At 41.2% G+C, this 24,039-nt stretch overlaps 1 protein-coding gene and 3 non-coding genes across 4 annotated transcripts; all 4 read right to left on the reverse strand.

Annotated features, from left to right (window-relative positions):
* Positions 1-711: 711 nt before the first annotated feature.
* ncapd2 (non-SMC condensin I complex, subunit D2) lies at positions 712-23,408 on the reverse strand. Its single transcript, XM_042422883.1, has 33 exons — positions 23,148-23,408; positions 22,804-23,008; positions 22,252-22,371; positions 22,088-22,163; positions 21,947-22,005; positions 21,663-21,838; positions 20,996-21,141; positions 20,673-20,800; positions 20,451-20,574; positions 20,117-20,264; positions 17,893-18,090; positions 17,678-17,812; positions 17,476-17,563; positions 15,911-16,112; positions 15,642-15,760; positions 13,919-14,119; positions 13,617-13,791; positions 13,118-13,202; positions 12,838-12,974; positions 10,857-10,989; positions 10,362-10,437; positions 8,896-9,111; positions 8,610-8,770; positions 7,628-7,739; positions 7,347-7,470; positions 7,060-7,215; positions 3,379-3,556; positions 3,162-3,256; positions 2,913-2,993; positions 2,174-2,357; positions 1,914-2,082; positions 1,696-1,815; positions 712-1,021 (listed from the first exon to the last, which is right to left on the reverse strand). The coding sequence occupies exons 3-33, from the start codon at positions 22,367-22,369 to the stop codon at positions 939-941; spliced, it is 4,203 nt and encodes a 1,400-aa protein (XP_042278817.1). The 5' UTR covers positions 22,370-22,371; positions 22,804-23,008; positions 23,148-23,408; the 3' UTR covers positions 712-938.
* On the reverse strand, positions 17,085-17,421 carry LOC121906444. The gene has a single exon (XR_006098631.1). It is a non-coding gene; the product is annotated as a small nucleolar RNA U85 (small nucleolar RNA).
* LOC121906443 lies at positions 18,236-18,529 on the reverse strand. Its single transcript, XR_006098630.1, has one exon. It is a non-coding gene; the product is annotated as a small nucleolar RNA U85 (small nucleolar RNA).
* LOC121906442 lies at positions 21,252-21,589 on the reverse strand. The gene has a single exon (XR_006098629.1). It is a non-coding gene; the product is annotated as a small nucleolar RNA U85 (small nucleolar RNA).
* Positions 23,409-24,039: the final 631 nt, after the last annotated feature.

Genomic DNA, 24,039 nt, shown 5'->3' on the forward strand with positions numbered 1-24,039 from the left:
CACACATACAGAAATGTACCCATCTCATCTTTTCGGAGAGGACAATGTGTGGGAAGGAGTAGGCGAAAAGGAGAGAGATTAGCAATGATGGGGAGGGAGGGGAGGGTTAAACTACCGTGCATGTGATGTCAGTGAAGAGAGGAGCGCTGTAGGAGGAAAAGTAGGCAGCGGAGAGGAGTAGGAGGAGGAGGAGGATGGGAGGGAGGAAGAAAAGCACCAGGCAGAGAGCGGAGGGAGACCTACAAAAGAGATTGATTACAGGAGAACAGAGGCGACCAACTAGGCAACCGCAAATGTGTCAGACAGAAGAAGAAGAAAAAAAAAAAAAAGACTGTAAATAAACATGCAGCCACGCTAACTGGTGAGGAGCGGCGTGACCGTGTTTCTCATGTGATGAAGACGTGAGATCTGATATGACACAAGATGCTCTAAAAAGAAAGGAAAAGAAAATTGAGGAAAGTGGAAATGAAGTGGAGAAGCATCTGGGGTAGTAATACTGTCTGGGCAAGCTGTGACAACCCATTAAACACCGCTGTCCAAACACATGATACAAGTAGACATTCAAAGCTGCTTGTAATGATGGCATAAATTTACTTGACATAATCCAGCGGACACCCAACCCGTCATACATTTGTAGTGTCAGCTTCAGCTTTTTCTTCAGTGTGCAGATGTCGCTGAGTGACGCACCTCAAACAGAAACAGACAGCCGCAGAGTTTTTGTCATATCAGAACCAGGTTTATTAAAGACATCTTATTTCTGTGTCCTTAGATGATGCAGACTACTTCAGTGCCAGGTACTAAAAAAAAATCTGTTAAAAATATACAGAAAGATTTTTTTTAAAAATATTTAAAAAGCCAATAGTTTAAGAAAATTTTAAAAAGGTACAGGAAAAAAAGATAAACAAGAAAAGATAGATAAGAACAAGAAAAGAGGAAAATCAGTTTCTGAGGCGAGCTCGTCGGGATGTGCGGGCAATCGGCGTTGTCACTTTAGGGGTCTCGCTCTCCGCCATCACAGCATCTGAGGAAAAATAAAATGAAGATTAGAAATTGATGGAAGGGGGACAAGTCATGACCGTGTCTATTATAGATATCCATGGATCTTGGATTAGTGCCGCTGCAATGAACAGCTCACTTTTTAGAGCGATGGGGGCACAAACAGTCCTGAATCTTCTTCTACAGCTGCCTAGTGCGGCTCAGTCCAGTGGTGCAAACACTTTGTCGCATTGATTGACTGTATATTACTGACTTGTGACAAAATAATGAAGTCACTTCTATATGTAACTGAAAAAATTAAAGTCAGACATAATCGATTGTTTAAGTTAAGTAAAACATTTTCAAGCATGAACACCTAATGTTCCCTCGTTCTGTCTTCTAAATGTCAGCATGTGTCGCTTTTCATTCTCTTATGTGATAGTAAACTGAATATATTTGGCTTTTGGGTTGCTGGTCAAAACGAACTGACATTTTATAGACCAATTAAATTGAGAAAATTATTGGCAGACTAACTGATGATGAATAATTATTAGTTGCAGCCATAAATAACAAATTTTTATATTACATACAAAATAAGTTGCCTAAGAGATGGATTAAGAAAAATCATTTGAAATTCCAAAATAAGAGTGTAATTTGAAAAAAGGCAGAAGAGCCTCTCAGTGGAGCAGAGTGGTGAATGACTTAAGTGGTTGCACTCACCCTCTTCATCCTCCTCTTCATCGCTGCTGAAGGTAATCACAGGTTTCTTAGATTTGCGAGATTTTTGAGGTGTCACATAACTTTCATCACCGTGGCTGGAAACAGAAGGCTTTGATTGACCTGGATCAGCGAGAAAAAAAGAATAGTTTGTTGTCACCAAACAAAAACAGAATTTTTCTGCAAGAATATTTTTTAGTAAAACGGTTACATGCACTGACCTCTCTTTGACCTAGTCCGGCCTCTGGTGGGCAGAGGTGTGCGAACGACTGTCCTTCCACTAGGTCCTCCTTCTTTTTGGTTCTCCTCGTCCATCTCAGGGCTTTCTACATTCTCCAGCCCCCGTGTGTGAACCGCAGTCAGACGCTTTTCAAAATCATCCACTAGGGCCTGGTAAACAGAGTTACCTCAAGTTAACACACAGAAAGCTTAACAAAGAAAAAAAAAACATCTACTTTGAATTGGAAAAGTATGTAAGCACCTTAAACTGGAGTTTGGCCCCACGGCGGAGCTTGGCAGTGATGGAGAGCAGAGGCTGGTAGACTCCAGGTTCAGTCAACTTGTCACTGTAACACTCCCAGCACTCCTGCAGCCTCTTAAAACCACGCTCACACATGGACAGCAGAGACAGAGACATGGCCAAGTCACACCACTGACGCTCGGTCCTGAGGAGAGAAGAAGGAAGAGTTAGAGAGATGAGGGACTAAACCTGATTAGAAATTATGTGAAATGCATAGAAATTCTAGACCGTTGACCAAAACAGCTCATTACTCATGAATATGGCTTTGCCCTAGCATTTAGACCAGATCTAATTTTCCAGGAACCTCATATATCTAAATTCACTTTGCCATTTTGTAATATAAAATGTCCTTCCTTTGAGCTTTAAGTAGGGATGAGTCACAGGCAGACTGAAGCCAGGTCAATTGTTTTGTCCACATGCCTATAACTATATGGGAAGACAGTTTCCATGACAAGATGAGTGAATACAAAGATGTCCGAGTTCACAGTTCACGTGTCACCTACACTCCCTTTAATTGTGGATCTCTCTTTGCACACACTGAAAACACCTACTAATTACCCACGCATCCACCTCTGCAGCTTGCATAAATGAAATACTGCAGAACAGACTCACAAATGAGTGAGGGAAAAAAAAAAACCCAACATAAAGCTGCAGGTCAGAGGTGTGAAGATGAAAAGAAAAGAGGTGGAGATGTACTCACTTGGCAGTCCTAAAGCGCTGACACAGTTTCTCTACCAGAGACTCAGTCTGCCTTTCTTTGGTGATGTAGGAGAACAGCTGCCTGAAAACACACACACAATACTGTCAACTTTACCCTTCTTAAACTATTTCTTAACTTTTTTTTTTTTTTTTTTTTTAAAGTCACCATTTGTCCCAAAACTGCAGAGTAAAAGACAGTTTGGACTAATCATGGCAGTACAAATACACACTGTGAAGGTGTACAACTCACTTCATGATGGTATTGAAGTCCTCCGAGCTCATGCCTCTCTCTGGGTCGGACAGTCGACTGATGATGTCTGGGAGCAGGTTGTAGATTGCGTTGTCCTGATGGGTAACATCATTAAGAGTGAGAAACCTTCCAAATTATTCAGACTCCCTTAATGGGTCTGTTTCTCTGGATGTGTGTGTGTGTCTGCGTGTGTGTGTGTGTGTGAGTGAGAGAGTACCTTGGCAGCCAGCTCATTGAAGAAGTTCAGGGACAGGCTGGCTATGTGAGGCTCGGGGTCAATTAGCAGCACAGCCACCTCACTGACTTGACCTTTGACTTTAAGCACATCCTTAAGCACTAACTGAGTAAGTACTGTCACAGCTGTCTGCCTCACTGAAGGAATCTCGTCACTGAGCCTGGAAGAGAAGAGGATGTTCAATTACCGGCTGGTTAACGAGACAGAATCGACAGCCACGACCAGCTGCTCTGTGAGGTCGCACTCTGCACAGCAGTGATTTGAGCTCAATGCTAACCTGCTGATGTTTAACTGGTATAATGTTGACAATGTCCACCATCTTAGTTTAGCATGTTAGCATGCTAACATCTTCTAATTAGGACCAACCAGAATACAGCTGAGGCTGATGGGAATGTCATTAATTTAGCAGGTATTTTAAACTAGTGGACAAATTACATTTTTGACCTGAAGATGGCGCTACACGAAAAGTTAAAGTATCATCAAACTTATTACAATTCATCCTGAGAAGAACATGAATGTCTGTACCAAATTTCATGGCAATTCATCCGATAGCTGTCGAGATATTTCACTCAAAACCACAAACGTCAACATCATGGTGGAGCTAAAGGATCTATAAAGTCTGTAGGATACATCGTCTGGAAACCACTACTGCCTGTACAAAATTTCACAGCCATCCATCCAATAGCTGTTGAAATATTTCAGTCTGGACCACAGTAGTGGACCGACAGACCAGCACCGCCATTCTGGCAGCCATGCCTCTAGCGACGCTAAAAATGTACGTTCAGGTAATGATTTCTTGCCACCTGTGCATTTTTCATTTTCCAGTCAGAATCAATTAGCCTTCCTGTAAAGACTTGGAGTTAGGCAGGATGTTACCGAAACCAAACAACTGTCACAGCCTTGGCTGAATACAATAGGACTTGACAGGCTGAGGCAGGGCAACCTGATAGCATTCTGACACCAATTTAGATTTAGCCACACCCAAAACCACAGAACAAAAGAAACTCATTAACCATTTCTCATTTATGCCAGAGAGCAGGACTCCTGGCAGAAGATCAGACACTTGTACATGGCACTTCCACATGCCAGTGCAGGAGCTTACAACAGCAATGAACAGGGTAATTACTTCTTAATGTGCTTATCAGGAGGCTCCAGGGCAGCAGCCTTGAGAATAGTGGAGATGTTAATGTGTGGGAGAGAATTAAGGAACACTATGAAATGCTTATCAGGTAGAAAACACTAGGAGGGCAGTGGCGCATTATAAAAAGAACAAAATGTTTTACACATCCGAAACACCACAATATGAGCATTGTCAAGCATTATAATTAAAACCACATTTCATCAAACACAACAACTTTAACGTCCATGTTGGCTATAGGGAACCAGTGTATCTTTGTGCTGGAAAAACAGACAGAATCCATTAAGTGAAATTCTCTACCTACAAGAAAAGCCTTGTAGAACCTTTGACTTCAACCCAAAATGATTCCTTTCTGTTCACCCAACCGCTCTGTATAATTACAACACACTAGTCATTGGCTCTAGTCACAATCTGTAACACACTAGTAATTAAGCTGTTCGTTGTCTAAAAGTGCCCTTGTCCAAGGCTCCACCCCAGTTCACGAGTGGGGGTGGGTTCCCAGTAAGCCACAAAGCGCTGGCCGGTTCCCATGGTTCCAAGTGCCTTAATGTGATGACCCTGTTTGGCCTTTCAAATGATCTCAACATGTGCTATTCTAGATTCGATAAACATGACTTCAGTGATGGAAGCGACTGTGCAGGAATGACACCTGCCCCTGTGATATTAAAAGGAAAAGGTCAGTTCGATGAAGTCATTCTGATCCTCCAGTGAGTCAACCCTCGCAAATCACCCGGGCCAGATGGGCTCAAGGGAAGGGTCTTGAAAGAATGTGCCATCCAACTGGGACCCATCTTTACCAAGCTATTCCTTGACACCAGTTTTGTCCCTCAGGCCTGGAAAATGGCAACTATTGCCCCAGTGCCTAAAACAGCACACACACAAAAATCGCTTAGTGGTTTTAGATCCATCGCCCTCAAAAATATATTAAGCAAATTCATGGAGTGTCTAGTGAGCAAGGATCTCATATCACAAACAGCTAAGTACATGGACCCCATGTAGTTTGCCTACCAAGCAAGTCGAGGTGTGGAGGACGCCACTCTCACTCTCCTGGACAAAATACATGGTCATCTAGACAAGGCCAACACATAAGTCTGTACTTTTTATGGATTTCTCCTCTGCTTTTAATACAGTCCAGCTTAATCGTCTCTTGAGCTGTCTGTGTGACCTGAACACCAGGAGCAGCTTTGCCCTGTGGATCAAGGAGTCGGTATTAATAACACCTTCTCTGACTGCCTTGTCCTGAACACATGCGTTCCACATGGGTGCGTTTTATCTCCCCTCCTGTTCTCCATATATACAAACGAGGTAAAATACAACAGCAAAGACCCCTCACTCATTAAGTATGCTGATGACATGACCCTGGTTGCCTCCCTGCAGGATGTCAACAGCACATCGACCACATTGCCATCTGGTTTGACGGCAGCTTCCTTGACCCTAATGTCACTAAGACCAAGGAGCTGTGTCTGGGAGGTAGTACGGGGGCAGGCAGCACAGGGCGCCTTCAAGCTTGCTGTCATGAAGGGGCAGGAAGTGCAGCAGGTCACGCACTTTAAAAAATTTGGGAACAACCATTGACAATAAACTTACCTTTCAGACCAATGCAGGCTACATTAACAAAAACACAAGGCAGCAGCTCTCTCTCCTCAGGAAATTGAGAAGCTCCAACGCCAATAAACACACCCTGACTGTGGTCGACAGGTCACTCACTGAGATTGTTCTCACCTTTAATATCATCTCCTGGTACTGAAACCTCTCAGTTAGACACAGGAACAAGCTGACCCAGGTTGTCAATCAGACCAGCAAGATCACTGGAAATAAACAATTTCAACTCCAGAACCTATACACCCGGTCCATAACCGAAAAGGACACCCAGGTCTATAATGACCCCACTCAGTCCCTTCATTCATCAGCTGTTACTATTTGGCAGGAGACTCAAGGTCCCACTAGCCAGGAAAAATGGGTATAAAATATTTTAGCTGATCTTTACGGTGTTTTACACTGTGTTGCCAGAATGCCGAAGGAAAATATCCATTTCATGTAATGGACAATTAAGTTTTCTTATCTTGAATGCAAAGATCAGAAAACAAGGCAGATATCAGAGTTTGCCAACATAGATCATCTCAAAGTTTGTTTCCCCATTAAAAAGTCGTGATGGAAAGAGTAAACTTTTTCCATCATGTGGCTCAGTGGAGCATTGTGACAGTGGCAACACTTCAGTGGTTGAGAGGAACAACACAATGAGACGCGGTCGGATCCAGATGAGGATGGCTCAAGTGTACAAGTACAAGGAAATGTTAACTGAGATGAAACGTCATTTACAGTGCACCCACTCAGCTGAGACTTCAGGCGTAGGTTGTTCCTTACAGGGGGAAACAAAACAAAACAAAGCTATGGCTATTATAATAATGTTCATCTAATTGGAAGGAGTCAATTAGAGTGAAGGGGGATGATGAGCATGAGCTGCAACTGTGACAAATTAATTTCAAATTACTGGGCTGATGAAACTGAATGTGTCATTACATTACCTGGCATAGAGATTCTGTGTCCAGGGCTCCAATATATTTGGGAAACGGACGGTGAGGTCTCCGAGGGCGATGATGGCATTGGCCCTGACAACAGGGAGAGCAGAGCGCTCCAGCACCGTAAACATTAGACGGATATTCTCCTCACACACCGATGGGCTGATGTAAGGGATGAAGAAAGAACAGTGATAAAGTTTATCCTGGTGATTCAAGTCAGTCTATTTACAGTTTTCTGAGGCAAAACACAAATATGTATTGTGAAAGCACACAGTAACAGGGGATGTGTTTACCTTATCATCATATACTGAGAGAGTGCCAGACAGGCAGCAGTGGTGAGCTGTGGGTGGGAATAACGTCCAGGGGAGCTGCAGACTTTAACCAGCAGGGGAAGGAATGCACACAGCAGGTTCTCCTCTAAAAAGACAGCAAGAAGAGGGTGGGGAGAAGATGTTCAAGTCATATATGAAATGAAATGTGTGAATATCTGAATGTAGTGGATGGGATATAGCAGGTTTTTTTTAATACAGTGTAATGTGGGGGAGCAAAACAAAAGATTAGATGTTTTTATTACCAGCCAGTAATTCCGTCTCGCAGATTTTTCTGATGAGTTCAGCCTCTGTGTCTTCGGCGGAGGCACCGATCAACCCGAGCTCCTCCTCCATTGCACTCTCGTTGGCTGTTTGCTGTTGGAAAATTATTACAGCAGCTTGAAAAAGATGCCCAAGAAAACATCTTGGGTGCTTTCTGACTTGTTGCACAGCCTAGTGATCAGTTAGTCTTAGAATGACACCTCACCCAAAAAGTTTTGAGTATGACAACATTTCCAACTGTAGATTTGGATTTAAGGCAGTGAAAAGTGGACTCTACTAGTAATAAGTGTTTATGGCAGAAAAACAGTATCAAAACATCCATAGAAACAGCATTTTGGATGGATTATCACTTTTATAAACCTCTCATCCTGCCATGTGACAGTGACACTCTAGTAGGCTTTCATCTAACCTAAGAATTCATTTTATGCCACCCCTGCCCTGCTCCTTCTCCCCCCTTTGTCTTTTTAAATGTAAAAAATAAAGTAACTATAAATGAAATAAAAATAAAAACTTCTTAGGCTAATTAAGGAGACATTTATCTTCATATTCCCTGATGCGCTGAATAATTATGAACCATCACTCATCTGAATTTCAAACTATCCTGCTGAGACTCATTCTGATTGTCTCGATGATTTCTTTCACCCAGGGGACTGTTTTGACATCAAGTGACGTTTAAATATCTGTGAAACTACTTTCAAAACCACTTAAGTGACATTTAAATTTAAGATATTCTAAGCAGATTCATGAGCACATTATCAGATTCCCATAGCTACAGTATGAACTGAGCAATGAATTTCAGATGATAGTCTAATTTCTAAGAAAAAAAAAAAAAAAAGCTCATTAACAGAATGATCACAATTTTGTTCCTTTGTTCGCCAATCTACTACTTCATTGTGAGACCATTGTACTGATACACTTTTAAATTACTGTACGAACAAGCCCTGTATACAAGTCTTTGCAAACCTTAGCTTTGCTGGATGGGCCCTTTTCCTTCTCCTCCCTCTCCTCCTTCTCTCCTCTCCTCCTCCGCAGCTCAGTGCTCACACTGCGCTCAAGGTGAGACACCTGCCAGAAAGCCACGCAGCCACACAGAGCCAACAGCTGGGCCAGACACACACAGTTCACTGCAGGAGAGAAAAAACACACGGACACGTGTGATTAAGAGTATGTTGAGAAAGCCAGGAGTGCTGGGACGGGTCAGGTCACAACTTATACTCAACACAAAGGTCTTCTTTAGAATGACACTCACCTTGTTCACCTTGCTCATTGGGATCTTGAGACCCATCTTGTATTTGGCCTGCGTTCTTGTTGATTTCCCCACCTTCTGCGATCTGATCTTGTAAGAGGCGAGCGCTGCGCTGGAGCAGCCGTGAACACAGCTGGTCAGGGGATTCAGCCAGGAAGTAGATGAGACGGACAGCCTGTTCCATGAAGCTCTGCCAGTAAGGGTCTTCCATCACCACACCTGGAGCAAATGACAGAGACAGTCAGTGGAAGAAACAGAGTGAAAGCTGAGACAGACAGACTGAGCATGTTTCTCATCAAAAAGGGACATACAGTGAAGTCCAAAAGTCTGAGGCCATATTGAATATCTATAATATTTTCATATAAACCTGGAAATAATCAGAAAGTTTGAAGATTCAGAAACATTTAAAAACAAGTTATGACATGTAAAATGAAGAAATATTCATATAAGATTGTGCACGACTTCTAGGTCAGCTATCAAATTTAAGCAAATTAGTGGCACTGACCAACTTAACTCCTTTGTACAAAAAGGTCAGATTTCCTTGATTTATATCTCTTTGAAGCATCAGTTCAGATGACACTCAGGTGGATTTGATCTACTCAGAGGTTTGTTCAAATAACTCAACTTGCACCCAGTGTTCACCTGTTATCAATACATCAAGCTTCCCTGAGTGATAGAAAAGCAGCTTCATCACAGATACAGAAGTTGCTAAATGAAGAACACAAGACTCTAATCAGCAAAAGTACTGTCAAAAGAAGGCTGTGCTGTAGTGGTCTCAGAGGATGAGTAGCAGTTTCAGAACCACTTCTCAGGAGGTGAAACAAGGCCAAACGCTCGGGGTGGGCTAAGAAATACCAGCATTTCACGGTGGATGACTGGAACAGATCCTATTTACTGATGAATCCCAGTTTGAGATGTATGGCAGTAACAGACGAGTGTATGTAAGGAGATGAACAGGAGAGAGAATGAAACCACAGTGTATCAAACCCACAGTGAAACATGGTGGTGGGAACATTTAAGTCTGGGGGTGTTCTGCCTACTCTGGAGTTGGACAAGGAGAAGTATCACTCCACTCTTCAGAGACATGCTGTACCCTCTGGTTTGCATCTTTGTGGAGCAGGATAATGTCCCCAAACACATCTCAAAGCTTTACAAGTACTGGAAGACCAAAAAAAGACCAAGGAGTCCTGACCTGTCATGGGCTTTCCTCCACAGTCATCTGATCTCAACCCCACTGCACATTTATGGGGGCACTTGAAGACTGAGTAAACCAATCATTCTCTGACATCACAAGAAGCTCTTTGAACATTATTAAATCATGCTGGGATAACATGAGTCATCAGGTTTTGCGCAAACTTGTGGAGTCCATTCCAGTTCAAGTGCATGCTGTCATCAAAGCTACAGGGGGACATACCAAATACATATTCTGAAATTGATGTTTGATTTTTCAACTGTATGTCTGAATTTACCTTCAGCGATGGCCTGTGTGAGGCAGGTGAAGAGCTGATGGTCCTGGGGCAGTCTGAATGGAGCGCCTTTTGATTGCTGGTGGAAATAGAATACATTGTGTTCAAGCCCACTACATGTTTACAGGCTTAAAGATTTAACAAGAGACAAGGCAAGTTGGATCCAAATGCCCCTAAAAAAGTCAAACACTTTCTGTGCATTTGATTTAAGTTATACCTCTAATGGAACTAATTGGAAATGATGAAGGTTTAATACCTGCTCTGTTTTGCAAATGTATAAGATTAATATTACCAGCTGTTGATGTTAAGAGTGAACATGAGGTAAATAGGAGATTAAGTAGTCAAATTATTTTAGAGTCTAGGAAACTGCACACAGGAAAAGCTTTTTTTTTCTCTTCCAAATCTCTACTTTGGACCCTGAAACACTGGCCCACTGACTCTCTAAAACACAGACCGGAGTTAACGTGGCTCTCTGGTCATCATGAAACATCTTCTTACCCTGACATGGTCAGTGATGCTGCAGATGGTGAAAACAGTGTCTCTGGCCAGAAGGAAGTCTTCAGTCACCTTTTCTCCCAGAGCCACAGAACAAAGAGTGTCCAGATTACTGAGGACCACCTCCCTCTCTGCCCTGTTAGATTCACATGCATACAAAAAAAAAAAAAAAGACATTTTGGAAAAACAGGCATAAAGTATGTATTTTATGTTCCCAAATGATCATGTGAGTATGCAAAGTGAAGTAATAACATCTCTGGCCTACATCATCCAAACCGCTGTGCACTGCTGGCCTTGCCAGTGCTAGGCTGCTGCCCAGATAATGTGTGTGGGAGGATGGGTTAGCAGAAGCACATAAGATTTAATAGGTTATGAATGCTGCCGGCTGGATGAAGAGAGGCAGCAGTGTGGGTGGACTGCAGATAGACTCTCTTTACTCTCTTGCTCGCTCACTCTTCCCTACAGCAGTGGCAGTCTTTGAGGTAGATTGAGGGGGAACACAAAAAAAATATATATATATTCACGGAAAGGCACTGGCAAGGAGCCTAGTTATATGGTCGTGACTTTGATTACAATGAAGAGGAGCTGAGGCTGAGCTTGTATTCTTACTAATGAGAGGATTTGCTGAATGTCAAGTAGCTGAGGCAGGACCAAAATGTAAGACTAAGTGCCTTTATGCAGTGAGGCATATCGCTGATTTTATATAAATATTTGAAAAACTGTTTAGCCAACTTTCAGCAACTTTATTTATTGTCAGGAAAAAAACAGTTGTGTTGATTTTAATATACAGCAGGGAATGAAGTTTGTTCTGTGTGCTAATAGATTAAACATGATCTTAAAATGCAGTTTGAATATGGATCCGAAATATCATGATTTAATAATGTGTTGAGTCGGGGTGTAAACCTGAACGTTTCGCCATAAAAGGATCATGTTAGTTGTTACTTCTTTCATTGAGGATCAGTAGTGTGCAGTATATATGATCAAAATATTATTATAATTCGCAATAAAAATAAACCAAATTGAGCTTTATAAAAACATTTCTGACAAGCCATTATACTGTTATTCCACATTATTTAAGATTACTGACTACGTCCACCTGACTGAAAATGTGAGCAAGTGCAAACTAGATAATCAGTTAACACTGAGTTTATTACTACCCAGTCCTGCTGTGTTTCATGATTCAGACCATGATATAAACACAGGTTCAAAACACTGTAGCCTTACAAAGCAGCACATTGTCACACCCCTAGTGTTGCGTACAAATCATAATTGGAATATAAATCAGATCTTAGGTAAAGTCAGCCACATGTAAATGCAATTTACCAGGTTGTTGGTGAGAAAATATTGCTCGGTGTTGCAGAAACATCATGACTCATGAAATGTGAAGTTAGCCATGCACCTCAGCAGAACTCCAGCTAAATCTGTTCTCGCCTGTCACCAGCCTTTCCCTCATCCACTAGTAAACAAGTCATAAGTATGCACAGCACCTGCAACCACTACTGTAACAAAAACAGAGTTGTTTACACTGTCTTTCACAAAATTGGAGAATAAATAGAGGCTGTAGGACATCATGTCTAATTATCCTATGACTTGCTGCATTTGTTTTCGTTGACATACCCACCTACTCGACTGCACTGCGTAGTGTGTGCAAAATGAGATCAGATCACAACGTGGACAGAATAAGAAAGCAAATAAATAAAAGCTGTGATAGGACCGATCAGTGTCTACGTGCAGACTGAAACACCAGGTGTGCTGTAAACTGACTGTGTCTCACAAATCATTTAGAAGTACACCATGACTGACTGAATTTCCCTGGATTCATGAATTCTGACCACCTATCAATCTACTCCCTGTGTGATTCTACACAGTCAGAGAAGTTGGGGCTGAGTCACTTTGGGCTACACTTTTAAATTTTTACCAAAAATAACCAGCCAGAAACCCTCTTATTTATTATTCAACATACTGAAAGTGGTTTGTGTCTTACCGTGCAGCCATGCCCAGCAGTAGCACTGCAGCTCGTCTTTGTAGGTTAGAAGTTTCTCTTTTGCCAGTAAATCTTTCCCACAAAACCTGCACTACAGTGGACTGGAGATTGCTGCCACTGCCAAAAAACTCCTGCACCTACAGAGACATGTTTGAATGGTTACTTTAATACCAAAACACATTAGACAACCAACAGTACACATTTTATTGCTGTTACGTTTCTCAATTGACCATCAAACACAGAAAATGAGCCATATGAGAGTCATAAAAGAGTTGCTCACTATTTCTTCAAGACATTGGATTGTTCCCAGAGACGCATCCACCATCAGCTCGGAGAGACTGTCGACAAGAGTCTGGGCTTTGGTCCTAATGATGAAAGAGACAGCTGCTTTAAGACAACAACACAAAACAAATCTCTTCTATTTGTGGTTTTAGGTTCTGCCAGCATCACATTATGCTATTTGCCAATAATTTTAATGTTGATGAAAAACAGTGAACTGAACATGCTGACCAAGTAATTTTATAAGACTTTTTAAATTCATCGAAGGTAATATGAGCTATGTTTTAGTTACTAATGTTAACCTGAAAGCCAGGCAGCCTAATGTTAAAATACTCCTCTGGTTACAGTAAACCTCAAACTAATTTATAGGACCCAACAGTTAATATTATAATAAAAATAATGAGTTAGCTGATATCACATTGAATTTAAAATAGTTATATCAATACCACAAATATGCTGAGGGGATATGTGAACTGTATGTGTGGAGCAGTTTCACAGACCTGGTGGTGTCTCCCTGAGGGTTCAGATAGAGGCGCCTGTAGGCCTGAACAACAGCGTCTTTAATGGCAGCATCAGTTGACCAGACCAGAGGCAACATCTTCCTCACTCCACTGACAGAGTTGGCGACACTGAACTCGCATACTGTCACACAAAACTGCACAGCCTCCTGGACAACTACAAGCACAACACACTTCTGCTGTAAGATGTGCAAATATTCACATCTCATTACCAAAATAAATCCTCAAATTACATGGAAAGCACGTTTGAGTTGATTTTCACTGTGCTGAGTATCTCCATCTACCTGAAGTGGTTTTCCAGTAGAGCATGGTGTTGATGACAGAGATTGCTCTTTCCACTTGTAAGGCGAAGGTTTCTGTATCTTTCAGGTACTGAACCAACATCTCCTGCTTCTTCAGTTCACCATCCTCTTCCTCTTTCTCCCCTTCTCTCTGTGGGGTGGGGGGCAAGTTCTGGCTGAGTTCAGAAGTGTCCTCGTCAGAGCCTGAAAAAAACATCACGAAAACAGGAATCAGTGCAATTCTAACAGTGAACCATCTTTCCATTGCTACTTGATAACTCAACACATCCTGCTGCTGCAGCACAGTAATTAAGTTAAATTCGTTCTCTTCGCTGTGGTGCTTTTAACACGTGTGAGGCAGCCGCTCAAGTGTTAAGTGCTCGTCTACACAGGAGGCGTTTCAGCCGTGTTTTTCAGTTCATTTCACGACTGACAGAATGGATATGCTTCTATTTGAATTTACAAAGACCAACTGTTTGTGTTTCATGTACACTATGCAGGTGTACCTGCAACTCAAGGCGCATTTTTACACTTCAAGTTTATTTTCTGCTGTTTTATGCATCTAACTACAGTGTGTTGGGCTCCGAGTGCTGCCAAAACAGTGATGGGATGGACAGACTGATTTCAATTAAAAAGGTATTGATTAGACGGTACTTTATTAATCCCAAAGGGAAATAACAGCATTATAGCAGCCACTTAACATAAATCACAAAATACAAAAACAATGGAGGTAGGTAAAAGAAACAAATACAATTAAAGGCTAAATTATATACAACTACTAAGTAGCCTAATTCAAATATAAACATAGAATACAGACTAGATAGACAACTAGAAACTGTATTAAAAGCATATTTGAAACATAATCATTTTATACTTTATATGGATTGTATAATATATAGATATTTTAAATATATATCTCTTAAAGACATACTGGTAATTGCTGTTAAACTCAATATTATTGTAATTGTGATTTACAGTCATCTCCTAAACTGCAGGAGCATTTGTTGCAACCACTAAAAAAAATAAAAATACACAATTGTGAGAGCAATGTCTCAAAAGTGTGTTTTTCTTTTGTTTTGTGGGTGTGTTGCAGTGGTTGAGATTTATATTGTGCATTTTTATTTTATTGATGTATGAAGTGTAAATACTATGTTTGTAAAATTACAAAAAAACTGACAAAATCATACAAACAAAACAAAATACCAAGAGAAAAAAAAAAAAAAGTTAAGACATTCCAAACAAGAAAAGGTAAAAATCTGAAAGTGTAGTTCTCATGTCCCTTTTCAAGTACCAACATGAAAACATGTTTATCAGCTGATGTGAAACAAGTCACTATTTTCTTTTTATGTCACGATAGTAACATTTTAGTAGAGACTGAACCTGAGGATCTGACATAGCTCTACAACCTTTTGTGTTGGGAGATTTCATGTGACTCAGTCATCTAGAGCTGTGGAATATATTACGAAGGAGATGACTGGTTAATGAAGTACAGTGTTCTTTGCTCTAAAAATATATCCTCAACTCACATGTGTGTAATTCCAGATATTATGGACTAAATCAGTTTTAATGAACGGACACTGAAAGATAATGTGAAATGAATTTCCTCCAATCAAGAGGAAATACAAAGAATCGAATCTTAAATTTGTTCAATAACGTCTCTATTAGGCAGACAGCACTTGCATTGAGTGTCTCTGGACAGAAATGCATCAGGCGAACTGAGTTTTACCTTTGAAAAGCAGAGCCAGTGTGTTCATTAAAGTCTCTGGGGTGACAGTGGACAGAGAAGCGAACATCTCAGATTCAGGGAAGCAGCTGTGGGCTTTTATACAAAGACGCACAGCATTCCTGTGCAGAGAGAAGACAAAACAAACAAACAAAAAAAACAAATTTCACACATCAAATTGTTGCTTAACTGACAGTGTAGGAGAATATATCCTTCAGGTGGTGACACTTCAGTCAACTTTTACCATGGACAGCACTGCTGATTAGCCTCACCTGTATTTGTTGACACGGAGGTACTGAGCAATCTTCACTGCGGTTGCTCTGTCATCTTCTGCCTCCTTTTCTTCCTCCACATCCCCGTCTTCCTCCTGCTGCTCCCTCTCTGTTTCACTTGTGGGCTCCAGCTCTGTCGTGACAGTGACGAGCAGCTCGGGCTCCATGGCGGCCCACAGCTCAGATGCTTTAATCACTGCCACTGCCAGAAGGGAAAGGACAAAAATATTCAAAACCAACGATGACGACTCAGGTTAGAGTTACAAAGAAAAATCTCAGAGGAACCACTGACAAGGAAAAAGATTACAAAAGGGATCATTTAGCTTCAGAACAGGTTGGTAAGACAACTATTCACGAGGTTAAGAAACCGGATTGTAATTCTGGGCTCTAGAGTGCCATCATTTGATTGTATTTTGTAACATATCTTCTTGTGTGCCGCTGTATTTGTTCTTTTGTTACATACATGATGTTGTGGTCTTTCTAAAGCCATTTCAAATAAATGAAGGGGATTTCTGACAGACAGAATGAAGCTTCACTCACATTAATCTACCCCAGCTACCTTAATATAAATATTATTGGGTTATCATCAGCAACATGAGATATTCATGGTTTCCTTGGAAATTCAATTTGAGGAGAAAGATGACCACAAAATTAACTGGTTAATTAACTTAATGCTGCATTAGCTGTTGGAAATAACCCACATTTCTGTTTTTTTACAAGCATCTAAAAATGCTGTATTTTTGGTAATAGGTTCAATGTGTTACTTTTGACTAAAAAAAAAAAAAAAAAAAAAAAACACTTTCAAAGTAACTTGTGACACATTATGAAAACACATTTTCAAACCAACATTAAAAAGGCAGAATGAGTGTGATTTTCCTGACAATGAATAGATTCATACAAAAATAATCCCTCTCAATCATCACTTATGACCCACTAGAAGTGTGTGGCGGTGTCTGTATTTTCATATTTTGCTGTGTGTATTGTGCAGAACGTTTCTGAGTGTCGACCTTTGGGCAGTGGGTGTGTAGCCTCCAGCCAACAACAGCGCGCAGGGTGTGAGGGCGGCCGGGACTATGTGGCTGAAAATTACATGTACGAATTCTCTGAAACAACTTTTTGGAGGAGAAGGCAAAGACCAACCTGGTCTGCTAAATTCAAATGGCTTTCTGAATTTGGCCCTCAGATTACCAAAGAAGCAACTCATGGCAGACTGAACGGCAAAGAGAGCTGGGTGAACTCCTTGCCTCGTACACATGCATGCATGCGCGCACACACACACACACACACACACACACACACACACACACACACACACTCTGTTGGCATCATCCCTGTTATTACTCCACTGTAACTTTTAAGGAATAATTTGGGCGAGCCATGTCACTGTAGGCAGGCCCTTACAGCGGAGCAGAAATCCTCCTCTACACCACCAAGATTACCTGCCAATCAAGGCAAGAAGAACCCAACTCTCATTCAGTAAGCTCGTATTCGCCTTGGTCTCATCATTGGGCAAAATGTAGGTGTTTTTTTTTTTTTAAAAAAAGGATCACCGAGTTCATCCTCACCCGGTGCTTTTGCCCCCAGCTTCTCCTTCATCTCTCTGAGTTTAGCCGTCTCTTTCTCGAGCGGTTTCTTCAGATCTGCACTGCTCAACTGAAAAAAAACAAACAAACAAAAAAAAAAAAACCAAGAACAAATTCCAGTGAGATTGTGACATTGGAATAACGTTTGCTATTCAAGTCCTAAAACCATGTTGATTTGAGTTACCTTGCAGCTATAGGGGTTGTGTGCAATGAAGGCTGCCAACAGCTGGATGGCGCTCTTCACCACATTTATAGATTTGTCCATCAGTCGTCCCACAGTGAGCCCCATCACCTCACTGTACCTACACAGGGGCAAAGCCTAAACACAAACACAGTTTTAATGAGCAGGAGGGACTTAAACATGCTTTTAGATATACACTACAAGTCGAGAAGACATACTTTGCTGTTGACGATACGTGCGTAGACCTGCAACACACGTGCCCTGACGTGGGAGTGTGTGTCATGCAGATGTTCCTGCAGGGTATCAAAGAAGCGGTCGCGGTCAGCTTTACCAGACTCGTCGAGCCCGTCACCACACAGGACCCGCACGAGGATCTCTCCCAGCACCTCACACACAGCAACACGCATTGCGTGGCTCTGGAAAACAGAGAGAAACAGGGTATAAATCTGCATCTAAATGTGTCATCAAGATTCTGGTTCTACTACGATCATGAAGTACTAAATGGGGATTAGTGTTTGGTGGTATAAACATCACTTTGCTTCCATCTGAGTTTCTGAACTTGGCCCTCAGATTACCAAAGACACAACTCATTGCTGACTGAAGAGCAAAGAGAGCTGGGTGAACTCCTTGCCTTTTACACACGTACACACACACACACACTGTCAGCTTCATCCCAGCAATTACTCTGCTTTGACTGTAGCAGAATAATTTGGATTGAGCCAAGTCACTGTAGGCAGGCCCTTACAGCGGAGCAGAAATCCTCCTCTACACCACCAAGATTACCTGCCAATCAAGGCAAGAAGAACCCAACTCTCATTCAGTAAGCTCGTATTCGCCTTGGTCTCATCATTGGGCAAAATGAACTGAATATGACAAAAAGAAATTAAGCTTTGTACAGAAATTACATATTGTGAAGAACCACAGAGAGTCTTAATTAAATGGTTCCCCCCTCAGTTTCTTGTTTCAGTAAATTCAGTTACATTTGGGTTTCTACAATATCTATGAAATTCTATAAGTAGTGACATAAAGTGGCTAACTGCTGGAAAACGTGACCATTTGCACATCTGCAAGTGGACTGCTTGAGCAAATAAACACAAACCCATTACTCTTCATGCCCTTCTTTTTTTTTTTTTTAAAGCATCAATTCAAAGCACATACAATTTTTACGGGATGTTGTTAACTTCCTGCCCTGTTGAGGTCATAAAAAAAAAAAAAGGGTCCTGAGACTAGCGCTCTGTTACTCTGTGAAACAGAAAACATGGCAGCAATCTCCAGGAAAACAATGTGCACAATAAAAAGAAAGAAACCTGCTTCTTTTGCTCTTTTTTGTCATGTTTCTTAATATGTGTTGACATTACTGCGGAAGCCAATCACAACCCAGAACACTGACGTTTATTGACTTTATGGCTCAGTGCCGAGTCCTTCCCGGCTTGGCAAAACTAGATGAGCTTCTACCACAAAAAGAGTCTTGAAGGGTACAAAGAGCCGTGATTTGTGGAGAACTAAACCAATCTCTTAAAAAAGAAAAGGTGTATTTGCTCACATTTGGAGATATTCCTTGCATGAGCAACCCTGTTGATCACACTCAAGTCTTCCTGTTTGCTCATGAGCTTTGTTGACTGATGAAAGACCAGTGTGTGGGGCTTTACACCTTTAGACTAATACATATGTGTCCTTGTGGGCACAGTTGCTTTAGAGCTGCAACGATTAGTCGATTAGTTGTCAAAATGTCCATATTCTTTGATTCCAGCTTCTTAAATGTGAATATTTTCTGGATTCTTTAGTCTTCTGTGACAGTAAACTGAATATATTAGTTAGTCTGAGAAAACAAGGGAAGTACATTTAATAAAGCCCTGGAGGGCAGCAGTGGATGAACCAGTACCCACTAGTGTGGGACACTGTTTTTTTTTTGTTTTTTTCTCAACACTACACCTGCATTCTATTGGCTGGGGGATTCTGACAGGGTTGTTGCACAATTTTTTTAAAAAATTAAATTTAAAAAAAAAAAAAAAAAAAAAAAAAAAAAACAAAAGAGCAGAGCAGAAATCCGAAAACAGATGTTTCACGACCACACAAAAGCAGCCTGAGTGCGAGGAGAAGGTTTGAAGATGGAGCAGGAAATCTGTGCAAGCAACAATACATCTGAGTGGCAGCATACAGTTTGAGCAGAAGCAGAGCAAATCTGAGTACAATCGGGGGCTATTTGAGTGTGAGGGGAGGGTTTGAGTGAAAGAATTAAAATCTGAATGTGAAATCAAAAACTCATGCTCTCAAACTGAAAGACCCCACTCTTGAATAAAGACCCATGATTTCATGCACTCCAATTAACTTGTGTACCTGATCAATACAGCAGTGTGTTTCTTTTGATTTAAGGACATCAATGTTTCTATTGAGGATAATAATTCAGTGTTAGTAGGAAGAACATGTTCAAGTGTAAATTACCTCTCCTTCCAGGTGTGTGATGAGCACACTAATGTTGGGGATCATTAATTCAGGCACCAGGGCACCGAGTTCTGAGAGGAAGGAAGAAAATGCTTTGACCCCTGACCCCTCTCTAGCAAGCTCGTCGCTTGACTTCTGACCAATCTCCCTGAAGGAAAGAGAGAAAATGACATTCAGAAAAGAACCTCTCACATCTTTTGTAGCTACAGAATAAAATTTCCAAAAAGGATGTGTTCATGACAAACATAGCAAAAAAGGAAACACAACAAACAGGGAAACTCACCCACAGGAATAGAGAGAAACTTAAGATGCTCACCAATACATGTGTACTGACCTTATTACTTCTCCTATGATAGCCCTGATTCCATATTCTGTGCTCCACACAGACACAGCCTGGGCAAACACAGAGGACAACTGCTCAAAGTGTTGCAGCAACTGGATCACCTTTACACTTGCACCTGTAAGAGATGAGAACAGGAGTACACATTGAAATCTTACACACACACACACACAAACAAACAGGGCTATGTAAAAGCTATGCAACTATGAGACTAACCCAGGAGGTGATTGTACTTCTTGATCAGCACCCCCAGTAAGTGGATTATACAATCTCTGGTGGGTTTGCTCTTGACGTGGCTGATGGTTGGGTTCTCAAGTAGTTTGTAGCAGCAGCAGGTCACACAGCTTAGGGAATAAATACACACACACAACACATGATTAGACATATGTTCATTTTATGATATGGTACATATGGATACAGAACTTTATGTATATGGACAGTGTTTGTTCTTAAGCCTAACTGTTGAAACCCATTTAAGTGGGTTCTACAGCACATCTTTTCTGCTAAAAATAAAGGCTGTGACTGAAGACAGCCTGTACCTGATAAACTCTTCCTCCACCAGGGAGAGGCTCCAGAGGGAACGGATATCCAGCTGGAGGAGCTGGACAAGGGCCTGCAGCACTTTCTCTCTCTCAGAGTCCCACTGCAGCAGTCCTTCTCCGCCAGCTTTGCCTTTTTTACCAGCCTGTGCAAAACAGACAAAACCTGGTCACTTTAAAATCAGTTTAACTTCATTGATACTAGACTGCAATAGTCCAGAACAAGACAACAAAATTAACATTGATATACAATACATGCCCTCAGATTACCAAAGTACTGTAGTTCATACCTGCCAAACCATCTACATAGAGACTATATCCTCTTGCCAGCTGATACATATACATTCACACAACACACACATAAAGACAAACAAACATGTGCACACTGTATGCCTTCTCCTACCTGTCCCATCCCATTGCTCTTGGGGGGGGGGTTATAGTAGAAGATGACAACTTAACTGTGGGTGGGCCCTTACAGCAGTGCAATATAACTCAACCACACCACCAAGACTACCCACCTAACAGAAGGCGAGAGATATCATAATCTCTTGGTCTGACTGGATCATAAAACTTGCCATTATCTCATCAGTGGGCATTTAAAATACATAATAACTTGCTACAATAGCCATTAACAAAGTATATTTAGGTGCGTCACTAATCACCATACCTTCCCAGGTGCTGTGACAATACTCTGTCGATAGGATTCACTTTCAAGGGCCTCTGTGATTTTGCAGAGCAGGAAGACACTCATTTTAACTGCATTGAGTTTCTCTTTGCGTTCTGCTGCTGAGACAGAAGTGGAGACCAGGAGCGCAGGCAGGGTAGAAGCCAGGCTGCTAACAACTGAAAGGAAAAGAGTCCAGACAATGCATGAGTTGTCCATGAGAGCAGTCAAGCACAACATAATCTTTTCCCCAATTTAAACATAACAAAAGTATCAAAAGATCTAACCTTGCACGAGTAATTCCAGAGTATCCTCTTTCACACTCAGCTCCACTGAGTTGCTATGCCTTAAAAAGAAAAAGACAGTTTTGTACTGATCTCATTGTAAAAATTGATAGCATTGCCAAGTTTATTATGCTCAATACTCACTGCAGCACACTGTAGCCTGTGTCAAAGTGCTCCAAGATACACAAAGGTCCTTGGCTTCTCAATGCTGCCTTGAATCCTGTGTAAAAGAGACAGAAACGCACAAATGCAAATGTCTGACAAGAACATTTTCCAGTACAACTTTAAGAATCTAGTGGGCTACTTACTACTCAGATAGGGCGGCAGCTGTTTTGGGGGGACTACATCCTGAACGACGTACTGGTTGATTCCTCCGGTCTTTACCAGGTCGCCCACACACACGGGCACAAAAAAGTCCCACGACATCCCTGTGAAGTAAACCTTTGATTAGTTTACTTAGACTTGGCTGCTTGGTTTGCATTGTATCGGTACCGCTTCCACTAACTGTAGTTACTTGATCAAAGAGTTTGGTCATGTTACCGACAAGTTTAAATTTTACTCTGTTCTACTTATTAAAGTTGGCTGGTAAAGAAAAGTAACGTTACTCAAGACTTAAACTAACAACACCAACATCAATGTCGGTAAGACTAACAAAGCAAACGTGGAAGACTTTCAATTAACCAAACGGTGTTGTTTTGTTGTTGTGAAGTAAGCTAACATTAGCATGCTAACTAGCTGGGCTAGCACAACTGTGTAGCTTAACTTGTTAGTTTTACTTGTTATATTTATTAACTGAAACATCTGTAGCTATACTTAGCTAACAACTACGTTTTAAAAACTTAAAAAAACACCATGCTCACCTGTGAAGCTTGCAGTCCCTTTAGCCACAACTTCGACCTTTAAAGACAAAAGTGTAGTCTGCTGTATCCGCGTCTGTAAACGGTCTGAAGCCTGATTTTCAAATTTGCTCCTACATCGCGCCAAAGCGATGACGCTCTGACGTCATATTTACGTGCTTTCGTTGCACGGGTGCTTTACTCAACACTCCCACCTGCTGGAAAAACACTACAGTACAAAATTACATATTTGATTTAAAGGACGGGTTCACCATTTTTCCAGTCTGTCTTCAAATAATAATCAGTTGCCCAAACAGACATTGAAACTGCTTTTTCTTGCCATAATCTTTCCTCCTGTTCATACTGACCATTAGAAGATCCCTTCGTGATGCACTTAGAATGTAAGTGATGGAGGACAAAAATACACAAGCCTCCTTCTGTGCAAAAGTTAATTTAAAAGTTGAAACAGGTTTCTCCTCGCAGGTGCTTCTCAGTTCAAGAACAGCAGACTTCAAAAAACAGAGAGGACTGGAGCACACTGATAAATTTGCAGCTTTTAATTTGTGCTCTTTTGTTCCTGACATGGTGTTGGGAGGTGTGGCACTTAGATACTGACTATGGAAACTCCCACCCTTGGATTCATCATCCAAGATTTGAAACCCTGTTCAACCAATTATCTAATGACAACTGCACACCTGGTCTAGGTTGATTACATATGTTGTTTGCCTCATGTCTTTGTCCACTCTGACTCTGATGAAGACAGAGTAGTTTTGAAACATTGGCCTGTTTGCACAGTTAAAGGGTGCAAATTTATCAGTGTGCTCCAGTCCTTTCTGTTTCTTTTTAATTTAGAAATTTATCTGAAGCTAAAATGAAGCTTCAGTCATCCAAATTAGTCAAACAAGTAGATATTTTTCAACATTACAGCCTTTTTTAGAGCCAAAGTTCCTCATAACTTCCACCACAGCTCAACAGGGAAACCCTGAGGAAACACAAAGAGGGAATTTGCTGAATAATGCTAAAAAGACTCCACATGTGGCAAATATCCACTTAATATGACTAACTCAGAATGCTGAAGCTTCATATAAGCTTCAGATAAACTTTTAAATGCATTTTTGCATTAATTGATTGTGTGGACACACTGTGGATTTTAGCCCCCCCATCATTCAAAGGCACATTTGAAGGGGATCTTTTAACAGCCAGTATGAATAGGAGGAACGATTACAGCGAGGAAAACCCCTGTCACTGTTCATATGGACA

Source organism: Thunnus maccoyii, chromosome 10 (genome assembly GCF_910596095.1).
Source record: "Thunnus maccoyii chromosome 10, fThuMac1.1, whole genome shotgun sequence".
Lineage (NCBI taxonomy): Eukaryota > Metazoa > Chordata > Actinopteri > Scombriformes > Scombridae > Thunnus > Thunnus maccoyii.

Excerpts from the sequence above, each read along its gene's own strand:
- ncapd2 (XM_042422883.1), bottom strand. The coding sequence starts at position 22,369 with ATGTCGTGGGACTTTTTTGTGCCCGTGTGTGTGGGCGACCTGGTAAAG. Across the intron at positions 8,771-8,895 it reads CAATGAGCAAGGTGAACAAG|TGAACTGTGTGTGTCTGGCC; the intron begins GTGAGTGTCATT and ends TCTCTCCTGCAG. Across the intron at positions 1,816-1,913 it reads CCGGACTAGGTCAAAGAGAG|GTCAATCAAAGCCTTCTGTT; the intron begins GTCAGTGCATGT and ends TCGCTGATCCAG.